The sequence below is a fragment of the Thermobia domestica genome, chromosome 6 (genome assembly GCF_964235325.1).
Source record: "Thermobia domestica chromosome 6, izTheDome1.hap1.1, whole genome shotgun sequence".
NCBI lineage: Eukaryota > Metazoa > Arthropoda > Insecta > Zygentoma > Lepismatidae > Thermobia > Thermobia domestica.
The window spans coordinates 225,436,532-225,449,064 of record NC_137459.1 but is presented as its reverse complement, the minus strand read 5'-3'; the positions used below and the strand labels follow the sequence as shown (position 1 = coordinate 225,449,064).

The 12,533-nt window shown below is 36.8% G+C and overlaps 1 protein-coding gene across 2 annotated transcripts in view; it reads right to left on the bottom strand.

Moving 5' to 3' along the window:
• Apoltp (Apolipoprotein lipid transfer particle) overlaps positions 1–12,533 on the bottom strand; it is a 6,186,292-nt gene that overhangs the window by 4,781,201 nt on the left and 1,392,558 nt on the right. For both annotated transcript variants that reach the window (XM_081762641.1, XM_081762640.1), the window contains exon 12: positions 5,270–5,400. In XM_081762641.1, coding sequence (XP_081618767.1) covers positions 5,270–5,400 — 131 coding nt within the window. The remainder of the gene's footprint in view (positions 1–5,269; positions 5,401–12,533) is intronic.

Genomic DNA, 12,533 nt, shown 5'->3' with positions numbered 1-12,533 from the left:
TGTATTTCAATAACATAGCATAGCCCTTCTCCCGTCAGTTTTGACCCCTTCCGTTTATTATGGCGTTCAGTGCTTACAACTTTAGACATATACATATTTCCACATCCTCTATTAGTCGCTCTACGTCTCATCCCGCAACTTGATTAATCCATTTGAACCCCTTCCTTGGCAAACAATTTCTTATTGATGGAGGAACACGGAAAATAATCCTACAATGACTGACAAGTAACACTTCCCAAGTGTATCACTCCAATTTTGATAAAATTTGCCAGGTTGATACTACACATAAAATAAACGAATACGTGTTTTTTTATTTTCTGCGGAAAAACTGTCTTAGGTGGCAAAAGCCCCGACCCCAAATTTTGAAAGTTGACGCCCGAAAGACAAAAAGAAGTGGACCGAAGTGAACGAAATTGTGTACAGATATTGTAGACATAAAATGAGGGAATACGGGTTTCTTATTTTTCTGAAAAAAAAAGAAAACCGTTTAGGTGGGACACAGACCCCTCCAAGACTTTGATCGTGAAATATCGAAAGTGTTAGTAACAGTGTCAGAAGTGCATCAAGGACATGAAGAATCGGAACGACACATTGTGTAGGGACAATATGCAAAAAATAAACGAGTACATTTTTTTTACTTTCTGCGGAGAAACGGGTTTAGAAGGGCAAAAGCCCCCATCCAAAATTTTGAAATTTGAGGCCCAAAAGGCAAGAAGAAGAGCACGGAATTGAATAACATTGTCCACAGACATTTTAGACGTAAAATGAGATAATTGGGTTTCGTATTTTTGCGGTTGAGTGAGGCACGGTCCTTCTAAACCGTTGATTACAAAATATAAAAAGTGCAATTAAGCATACGTCAGAAGTTCGTAAAGAATATGGAGAATTGCAACGAAACTTCTTGTAGGTAGAATTTGCAAAACAATAAATGAAACGTATTTTAATATTTGCGAAAAAAACAATGTTGGGGCCTAGACTCCATCCGAAAAAAAAAGTAAATAATACCGTAATAGCACAGGAAGAAGTGGACCGAAGCAAATCAAATTGTGTGTAGATATTAAATAGAATCTATGTAAAATAAGATCTCAAGTGTCAGATCAACAGCAAACTGAAAATAAATCGACACACGTTTTTGTTTATGCGCAAAAACATCATGAAGGTTAAAGGTGCCTCCTGAAATGCTATAATATACGCTATACTCTTTGTGCTTATAGTTGATATGCCAAATTTGAAATCGGATGAAGACACCACACTTGTAAAACACAAAAGGCCTTATTTTACATATCCAATATCTACATACAATTTCATTCGCTTCGGTCCACTCCTCCCGTCACTCAAGGCCTCGGTCCATTCAACAGTTTTTCTCCTTCAGGGAAACACGAAACACATATTCCCTAATCTTACCTCCACAATATTTCTACACATTTAATTCACTTCGGTCCACTTCGTTTTGCCTCTCGGGCGTCAACTTTCAAAATTTTGGATGGGAGCTTTAGCCTCATAAAACCGGTTTTTCGCATAAAATAAAAAAAACGCTATTCGTTTATTTTTTGCGCATTGTGCATACACAAAGTTTCGTTGCAATTCTTCATATCGTATACACATATCTGACATACTCTTAATGGCACTTTTGAAATTCCGTGATCAGAGGTTTGGAGGGATGCGTGCCCCACCCAATAGTTTTTTCCAGACAATACGAAACCCGTATTCCCTCTTTTTACGTCTACAATATTTGTGCCAAATTTCATTCATTTCGGTTCACTTCCTCTTACCTTGCGGGCGTCAAGTTTCATAATTTTGGGGTGGGTTCTTTTCCCCCTTAAACCGTTTCTCCGCAGAAAATAAAAACCCTTATTCATTTATTTTTTGCGTATTGTCTATACACAAAGTTATGTTGCAATTCTTGATGTCTCGTACACACATCTGACATACTGTTACAGGCACTTTCCATATTTTGTGATCAAAGGTCTGGAGGGGTCGGAGCCCTACCTAACCTATTTTCCAGGAAAATACGAAACACGTATTCCCCCATTTTATGTCTACAAAATCTGTGCACAATTTCATTCACTTTGGTTCAGTTCTTCATGCCTTTCGGGCTTTAACTTCCGAATTTTGGAAGGGGACCTTTTGCCCTGTAAAACTGTTTCTCCGAGGAAAATAATAAAACAAACAGTAATCATTTATTTTTGCGTATTGTCCATACACAAAATTTCGTTGCAATACTTCATGTCCTTTACGCCAATCTGACGTATTGTTACTACCACTTTTGATATTTCGTGATCAAATGTTTGGAGGGTTCCGTGCCCCACCCAACCCCTTTTTCCAGGAAAATATGAAACCCATATTCCCTCATTTTATATTTACAATATCTGTGTACAATTTCATTCATTTCGGTACACTCCTATTAGCTTTTCGGACGTCAATTTCCGAGATTTTGGATGGGGACTTTTTCCCCCTAAAACAGTTTTTCCGCGGAAAATTAAAAAAATACGTATTTGTTTATTTTTTGCGTATTGTCCATACACAAAGATTCGTGGTAATTCTTCCTGTCCTTTAAACACATCTGACATACTGTTACCGGCACTTTTGATATTCCGTGATCGAAGATTTGGAGGGGTCCGTGCTCCACCTAACCGTTTTTTCCAGACAAAACGAAACCCGTATACCCTCATATTATGTTTACAATATCTGTGCCAAATTTCATTCATTTCGGTTCACTTCTTTTTACCTTTCGGGCGTAAACTTTCAAAATTTTGGGGTGGGTTATTTTGCCCCCTTAAACCGTTTTCCCACAGAAAATAAATAAAACGTATATCTTCAGTTTTTGCACATTGTCCATGCGCATAGTTTCGTTGCAATTCGTCATGTCCTTTACACACATCCGACATACAGTTTCTAACACTTTTGAAATTTCGTGAACAAAGGTTTGGAGGGGTTCGTGCACCACCTAACCATCTTTTCCAGGTAAATACGAAAACCGTATTCCCTCATTTTGAGACTACAATATCTGTACAAAATTTCATTCATTATGGTTTACTTCTTCTTACTTTTCGGACGTCAAATTTCAAAATTTTGGAGTGCGTTCTTTAGCCCTAAAACCCATTTTCCGCAGAATACAAAACAAACCGTATTCCTTTTTTTGCGTATTATCAATATACAAAGTTTCCTTGCAATTCTTCATGTCCTTTACACACATCTGATGTACTGTTACTAGCACTATTGATTTTTCGTGATCAAATGTTTGGAGAGGTCCGTGCCCCACCGAATCGTTTTTTTTTTCAAGAAAATACGAAACCCGTATTCCCTCATTTTATGTTTCCAATATCTGTGCACAATTTCATTTACTTCGGTTCAGTTATTCTTGCTTTTCGGGGTCAACTTTCTAAATTTTTGTTTGGGTTTTATTTTAAAACTTTACATTATGTAATTTTTTCATTTTTATGATATTTTGGGGAGGGATGAAAAATGCTTTCCTCTGGCATCTGTTTGTTGCCATTCATTTTGTTTGAACTGCTTAAGTAAAATCATTTTGTAACTTTTGATGTCATCCAACTCCGGCATGATAATAAAATTGTCATTCTTAACTATTTGTTTTATTCTCTTATTTGGAGTTTGCCACACTGATATATTTGTTACAAAATTGAAGTTTGTTCCAGCGCCTTTCGAATTCGCAACCAACCCAAGCACTGAGATTTTTGGGTTGCCTGATATTGCAGGAAAAGGAGAATAGCAGGTGGTAATGCACTTTTGGAGTCGTGTATACATCAAATGTTACAATATATATTATCCGTAACTCGTGATATGCTGCAACACATTAAAGCCTGAAAATAGTTGGGGAAGCGAATAATCCAGAAGATATGTATCCCTATTGCATTCATGGAAACGAAAACACAATAATTATAACTATACTGAATTACTATGGACTACGAATTGATCATTCAGATTATTCATGAAGTTCACTTTATCGCAATAGTTTTATACAAGCTAGATATAAATTACGGATAATAGTTTTATACAAACTAGATAATCAATTATTATTATTATTATTATTATTATTATTATTATTATTATTATTATTATTATTATTATTATTATTATTATTATTATTATTATTATTATTATTATATCATTATTATTATATTTTAGGTCAATCAAATATCACGACTTTATTTATTAGTTTTGATTAACTGAATTGAGCTGAAAATTAAATGTTGATCTCAAAAGATTACTATTAATTTCATGCGTTCTGTACCTTTCTAAAGTAATAAAGGCTGAAATTGGTTTCAAGGCTGTTTCTGAATGAATACTTTCTTCAAAATAATATTAAAAATTATAGAAAATTTTTTGAGACTCTCGAGTCGAGTAGAGATTTTTATTAGCAGTCTCGGTTCGACTCAAGTCGGAAAATACGTTTGTCTCAACTGGTCTCGAATTTTACAAAGAGGGTCTCGACTCGTGCACATCCGTAGACAAAATATAAACCTTGACAGCAGTTAACAGCATAGAGGGGACCACCAAGTCAACTGTTCCCCATGTTCTAAAGAACACGTGAAGCAATGCTCTTCTTCATTGTGTAGTCCATAGCTTTTTCACATATAACCGTCAAAAGTACATCGTACCACACATTCCGCCAAACACAACATAGTCTGAAGCTTCGTGTCTCAATACTTCGGAATTCCCGGAGAAGCATTATCTTTACTGCTGTCAGGGCTTGTGTGTCGCCCACATTGGATCCATCTTTAAGACTAAACACATTTCGGGATTACTTTGTGGGCATGTCTAGAAAGAATGGTATGCGGGGAATCCCTTCCGCATTCACTTCTCATTGGTGAAGTGTCCGTTTTTGAATAGCGTATGAATGGCTATCTTTTTAACTATGTGAATCATAAATATACGGTTTTGTTTGCTTTAAATAAAAGTAGTATATGTTTTGTAGTATATGTTTCGCATGCCTTTGGGCGGCCCTGGTTATGTGGTTATATGCTTCCCCCACAGATCGATATTATTTTTTTTATCTTATTTTGACATGTGGAATCACTTCTTGGAGTATGTATTTATAAGATATTTACAAGATATTTTAAGATATTTACAAGAAAACATTGTACACATTTTAACCACTCTACATATATAAAAAGCAGTATACTACTAGGTAGTAGATGACAGTATAACTGTCAGTTAATATTCATAACAGCGCGTTTGTTTACGCTAATGTCTTCTCTTCGAAATTAGGTAAATTGGAACACAGAGAAGGAAATGAGCTTAATCTTACCTGTGGGCTTCAATTGCTGCTATCCTTATTTCTAGTGACATATTTCTGTTCTCAATGCAGAGTTTCAAACTCTCTATCAAGGTTGGTGTCTTAATTCCTATATTTCCAATTCCCTTGAGAGCTAGTAAAACCTGAAAGTAATAATAATAATAATAATAATAATAATAATAATAATAATAATAATAATAATAATAATAATAATAATAGATGTGAGCGGTTCGGCAACTTGATAGCCCATTAATGGTTGAAATCGAGATAAATGAAAACGAAATTTTGAGATAGTCTGTACTGAAAACACAATGAAAATGTTACACACAAATACAATGTTATTAGTTGTTAGTATTTACTCTTCAGAATTGACTCTACTACCGACATAATTGAGAGAGCATTATTATTGAAAAACATTTTTTTTTTTAAAGTATCACGTTCAAAATGTTGGTTAACATTTTTTTTCTTACGTGCATTTTTTTTTTCTAAGTTCCCACATACAAAATTTTAAACAACGTATCCAGTCTTATAATTTTCTTCAACTGTACGCAATGTTCTCAGGTATTAAATTGCTGCACATGACATGGTATGCATGCCTATTCGAAGTAATACTTACATACATATATTTTTTTTAAATACATTCCTCTCAAAAAGAAAAAAAAACATAAATTTTTTCTAAGTTCATTCTCACTATCTCGAAATATGTCGTGTGATTACCGGACTGTTCGACACATGGATCTTGATTACGTCGTCCGTCTCAATTGTTTTATTACTGTTGTAGAACATTAAAAATATTAGTTGATTCTTGATAGTTGCCATACTATAAGCAACAAGGCATAATAGCAACGCATAGCAACAATGATTTTCATTTGCAACAATGCATAAGAAGTGTAATATTGTAAGTTTCTGCTTTACATGCAGATTTCAATTATGTAATAATCTGATGTAGCGTCATATAGAAAAAGTAAAACTTTCTGTCGTGTTGGTAACAGTGTTACACAACTAGTATCATATAACATGTTCAATAATGTATTCCTTTTACATTTGCATGTGCGAAATTTCAGCGTTATGTACACTGAGAAAAATCCATTATCCGGACAGCGGTATATTGTACAAATACAAGGATTCGTTACGTTTACTAAGGAAATCTGTACGGAGCGTACTTTATCCATATACTACATAGGTACTGCCTTTTACTCGCTTAGATATTACATCATGTCGCTGCAGGATGTCTGACATCTCACAATCTTCCGTATTTTACATACGAATACGTATGTTAAATACTTCAGCTATATGTTATATACGTCCATCTGTGTGTGAGATCCAGACCGCCTATAGACACTCTTTCTTTCGAAATGGCTGACGTCATTGAACTACCGTCTTTTGCTTGCGAAACGAGGTTGTTTACAAACGGAAAAGAAGAGAGGAAGGAAACAAGTGCTTGGGTAAGTACACTAGTTAACTATTACTTTAGTTAAATATTCCATTAATTATATATTCTTTTAGTGTAACTTGCTTTAATATAGTACTAAGTAAGTAATGTAGTTTATAAATACAATTCTTACTATTGTAAAACTCGTTAATGATTGAGGACAATGGAATGGGTGAATCTGAATTTTGAGAAATCTTTGAATATTAATGTTTTGAAACATTTTACATTTCAAGGTAGCAAAATGAATGTTATGTGTTTATTCATTCCGTTTTATATGTGACGATTTATTACTTGGAGCAGTTTTACTACAGGGCTGCTTAACATAATTGCATAACTAAAGGAAGAAAACGGTCTGGGACCTATATGTTAGGTACCACTCCGGCATTTGCCTGCTGTGAATGAGGAAAAGCCAAGGAAACCTCATTCAGGATGGCTGGACTTAAAATCTTTTGATACTTTTTCGACCGAGTTCCCCCACCGGGATCGAACCCGGGACCGTTCGCACCGAAAGCGAGAGCGTTAGCGAATACGCTACGCGGGGCCACTAGTGTAGTTTAGAAAACTCATTTTTACTAGGATATTTGCAAGATTTTTTTTTTCTTTTAGTTTAACGCCCCATGATTGTACATCAATGTAAGAGAGAAGGTGACGATGAGATACATGATAATGGTGGAATCAAGAAAATGTAAGGAAACTGGAAAGTCTTAAGAATAACCACAACTACAGTGTTCACCAAAAGCCTATTTGTCGGGAGCAGGAATCGAACCAGGGACCTACCGCGTCAGAGGTAAGCGCTCTCAGAGCTTTCTTTTGTTTAAAGAACTTGTTTACAATGAATATATATATATATATATATATATATATATATATATATATATATATATATATATATATATATATATATATATATAACGAAGATATTGACATATTTTACAGCCTCACTGAAATTAAAAAAAAAGTAGTCAGGGAGAGCTTACTTGTCAGGTTTTTATTTTTTAATTTAATTTATTTTTATTTATTTATTTTTGCTTTGTTATGTTCCCTAGTTAATTAATGTTTGGGTTACTGAAAATTAAAACCTTTTTAGTATTATTGTTATGTCATCACTTTGGAACCAAAACGTTAGATTTTTTTCTTGTGTTTTCATATAGGAAGTTGGTGAGTTTGTGCCTTAGCACTGGTTTGGTTTCTAGAACGTAATTGAAGGTCATGTTGAGTTGAGTCTTGGTGGGTTTGAGTTCGTGAAGTGTCAGGCACTGCTTGTGCCCCTGTCTTCTGTTTGTGATGTTTCCTGGCTTTGGGCTGTGACGTATTTATGTTGAGGAGTACCAACGCAGGCCGCGTGATATACAGGTAGCTACAACACAGCTTCAACAGTTAACGAGTGCCAGGTCTTTGAATTTCAGCTTTCGTTACGGCGTGACTAATGCAGTATAGTGCTAGATTGAAATTCTATGGGTGGTAAAAACGGTATGGTAAGAAATACAACGTAATTGTTATTAGTTTAATTAGTGTTTCTTCATAGTATTGTTTCACTATTTCTAGAAGGAATTAAGTATTAACGAAGTAATGAATAAGCAAAAGCACACATTGATTGACCTTTACTATTTCTCATACTCCATTGAGAATGTTTTGATCCTCAATTCCGCAAACATCCAGTGTGCGTTTATTTTCTTTCTTTTTTGGGGGGTTTACACTGCCTCACAGATGAGCTCCCTCGTGGCTAAGTGGTTAATGAACACGCCTTTGGCGTGGGTCACCCGGGTTCGATTCCCGGCCGGGGGCCGCGGTGGCTCAGTGGTAGAGCGTTCACCTCTGGTGCTTGGGGTCCCGGATTCGATCCTAGCCCCGCCAAGTGAACCTTGTGGTGGACAAACACCGTGTGCGTGGGTTTTCTCGGGGTTCTCCCATTTCCTCCCACTTACTTCATTCCACCATTTAATTCATTGCTCATCATCAGCGTCTCCCTTAGCCCAACCGGCATAACTGTGGGACGTAAAACTCAAAGGTTTCATTTCATTTTTTCTTAATCTCTTGCACCGACCGACCGATCTCGATCAAATTTCCAACGTAGATGCGGTTCTGGCCTGGGAGTGTTTTTAGCTATTTACTTTGACAGAACTTAGGGGAGGGGGAGGAGGGGGACAGAAAAAATAAATGACTTAATTTACTTTGAAGTGTAAAAGTGCGAGCGTTTTCTTCTCTCTCTCTCTCTCTCTTCACTCCTCCAGTCTCCTCTCACTTTTAGGGCCGCGGTGGCTCAGTGGTAGAGCGTTCACCTCTGGTGCTTGGGATCACGGATTCGATCCTAGCCCCGCCAAGTGAGCCTTGTGGTGAACAAACACCGTGTGCGTGGATTTTCTCGGGGTTCTCCCATTTCCTCCCACTTACTTCATTCCACCATTTCATTCATTTCTCATAATCACCGTCTCCTTTAGCCTAACCGGCATAACCGTGGGACGTAAAACTCAAAGATTTCATTTCATTTTTTCCTCTCACTTTGATTTCATGATTTCGCACTCTGATGAAAAGTATTAAATACCGCCAGGAAAAGTACTAATATATAACCTCTCTTTTAGGCGCCCCTCCAACCACGCGCCCGGGACACGTGCTTTGCTTGCTCGCCCATAGCTGCGGCTCTGTGAGCTACATAAGTAACATACAATGCTTACGTAATACTTTGGGTCATAAGTACTATTAAGAAAGGAAGAATTGCATTTTTTTAACTTTGGGAAAGGAGCTACTATGGGATTAAAGATAAGGTAGGAAAGGCAACACATTCCAGTCTATGCTTTCACCCAGCAGACATATTGTTTGGAACCAAAAAAATGTGACTTTTGGAATCTTGTACTTAGGTTCACAGCGGAAGCGACGAAATAACTTGAATCATCCATTGTAGCTCTCCCCGCAACCAGTTTCTAAAATGTTGGCAATAAGTTTGCGAAACGAGAGGTGACGACTCCAATTTTGGGTGAAAAGTCGCTATAAGAAATAATCGAGAAATTCATTGTCTATAAGCATTGTAAAAGTTGTAGATGTAAACTAAACAATATGTTCTACTCACTGGCGCAAATCCAGGGGGGGGGGATGACGGATACATGTCCCCTCCAATCTTGGAACTGAGGGGGACTTCTCCCAAATAATCCGATTTGAAATGTGTTTTTTGGGAGAAATTTGATGATTTTTGTCCGATTGCTACAAAGGAACGTGAGATGTCCCCCAGAATAAGCCTCAAATCTGCAGCCTCCTAACGCTAAAGACAACTCTGATCCTCCACAACATTGTTTTTCAACTTCATAAGTATTTTGGACATCGCCAAAAAAAGTATGGTAACGGTCTTACCCCCCTCCCCCCCCCAATGTTGAAGACAGATTTGCGCCGCTGGTTCTATTCACATCTTTGTAAACAGGGCGAAACCAATCCTTTAATTCAGGGATCATTTCAGGTTGTTTCGGGTACTTTTGTTCATGTTGTGGTCAAAATAGTTCCGAAATAATTAACACTACAGTACTTACGTTAAGCAATTTTTTGTAAAAGAAAAAGTGCAGAATAATTAAAAGACCCCAGAGGACAAATATAACAAACACCTTCTTCGCCTTTTTTCACGCATCTATAGCTAATCTTGTTGCTATCGGTAATGATGTATTACGTGTGTCTCTCAACGGAAACTCTGCGAACTAAAGGACATCAAGTTTGTAGTTATTCTTCGTTAGAGGGCAAGGGTAACATAACAATGCAGGATTGTGGAGTAGTGAGTACGCTGTATTTCCAAACTCTTCATCACTTGCGCTGATTAAAACAAACAAACAGAAAAAAAGAACGTAAAAACTGTTTTGAACTAATAATGCTTCTCTACAGATGAACATTTTGTTTGCAGCAAAAAGTCGCTAAATGTGTAAGTAGGTAAATCGTTATTTAAAAATCACCCAAAAAAGTCTCCAATCGGAATTTTTTTTTTGTCGTTATCGTAGGGCGACCATACGTCCCGTTTTGACCGGGACAGTCCCGTTTTAGGGGCGTGTCGCGGCCGTCCCGTCAGTAGATGGAAAAAAGTAGTATTCGTCCCGTTTTATGTAAATGAAAGAAGTAAATAACAAACCCAGTACCTTTACTCCTTTTAAAAGTATTAATAATAACAAAGCGGCAAAAATTGAACTGAAAATCCCTATATTAAACATACTCTATAGTTCGCAGTACTGCTCGAAAGGCAGCAGAGGTTTTAGCAGTTGGTTGTGTGTTAAACAAACTTCAACGTGTCTTTCCTTTTTCATAAGTACCCGCTCTGTATCGAAGAGAGAGAGGGGGAACTCTGATATCAAGGCACTGATAAGAACAAAGGTAGATCTAAAAGTCTAGTGTTGCAAGAACCTGTCCCGTTTTTAACTGAAAATTTTATGGTCACCCTGCGCTATCGTTGAGGTCGAATTCCCCTTATTTAGCGACTTTACCCAAAATTGGCAACATTGACCCCCACCGAACAACACCCCGTCATCTTGAGCCTAGCCAGCATAATAGTGGGACGTAAAACTTAAAGATTTCATTTCGAACAACACTCCCAGAAACCTACTGTTATACTATTCTCAAACCACCCTTTCGTACAGTTCTCCCTATTCGAAAAAAAAAAATGTAAATAGCAGTGTTCATACATAAATATGGAACTCAATTTCCCTGAATTTTGCAGGTTTTCCAGGTATTAATTTTGCAATTTCCAGGTCTAGTGGAAGAAACTAATAGTACGAGAACACATAAATTTTAAGAATACTATATTTATATATTTGAGAATGGCCACCCTTCTCCCCAATGAACGATTGCAATTAAATATTGAGTCACAAGAAAATAAATAATTAAAATAAATAAAATTTAAGTTGAAAAATATTAAGTTGAGAAGCCTACTAAGGGAATTATATAATACTTTTGTTCCATACTTGAATACATTCAAAATATACAAAAAAATATTGGCTTGGGGAAGAAAAAAGGGCCCGCGAGATTTTAACTGATTCTTGTAGTACTCGACGACAGAAATAGATTACTGAAAGAATTTTCAAAATCGGCACAGGCAAACATGAAGAAAATCGCATTTTCAGGTACCGGTTCAAATTGGGAAGAAAAAAGGGCCCGCAAGATTTTAACTGATTCTTGTAGTACTCGTCGAGAGAAATCGACTAGTGAAGGAATTTTCAAAATCGGCGCAGGCAAGCATGAAGAAAATTGCATTTTCATGTACCGGTTCAAAATGGGGAAGAAAAAAGGACCGCGAGATTTTAACTGATTCTTGTAGTACTCGACGAGAGAAATCGATTAGTGAAGGAATGTTCAAAATCGGCGCAGGCAAGCATGAAGAAAATAGCATTTTCATGTACCGGTTCAAAATGGGGAAGAAAAAAGGACCGCGAGATTTTAACTGATTCTTGTAGTACTCGACGAGAGAAATCGATTAGTGAAGGAATGTTCAAAATCGGCGCAGGCAAGCATGAAGAAAATAGCATTTTCATGTACCGGTTCAAAATGGGGAAGAAAAAAGGGCCCGCGAGATTTTAACTGATTCTTGTAGTACTCGAAGACAGAAATAGATTACTGAAAGAATTTTCAAAATCGGCACAGGCAAACATGAAGAAAATCGCATTTTCAGGTACCGGTTCAAAATGGGAAGAAAAAAGGACCGCGAGATTTTAACTGATTCTTGTAGTACTCGTCGAGAGAAATCGACTAGTGAAGGAATTTTCAAAATCGGCGCAGGCAAGCATGAAAAAAAATCGCACTTTCATGTACCGGTTCGAAATGGGGAAGAATAAAGGGCCCGCGAGATTTTAACTGGTTCTTGTAGTACTCAACGGGAGAAATCGA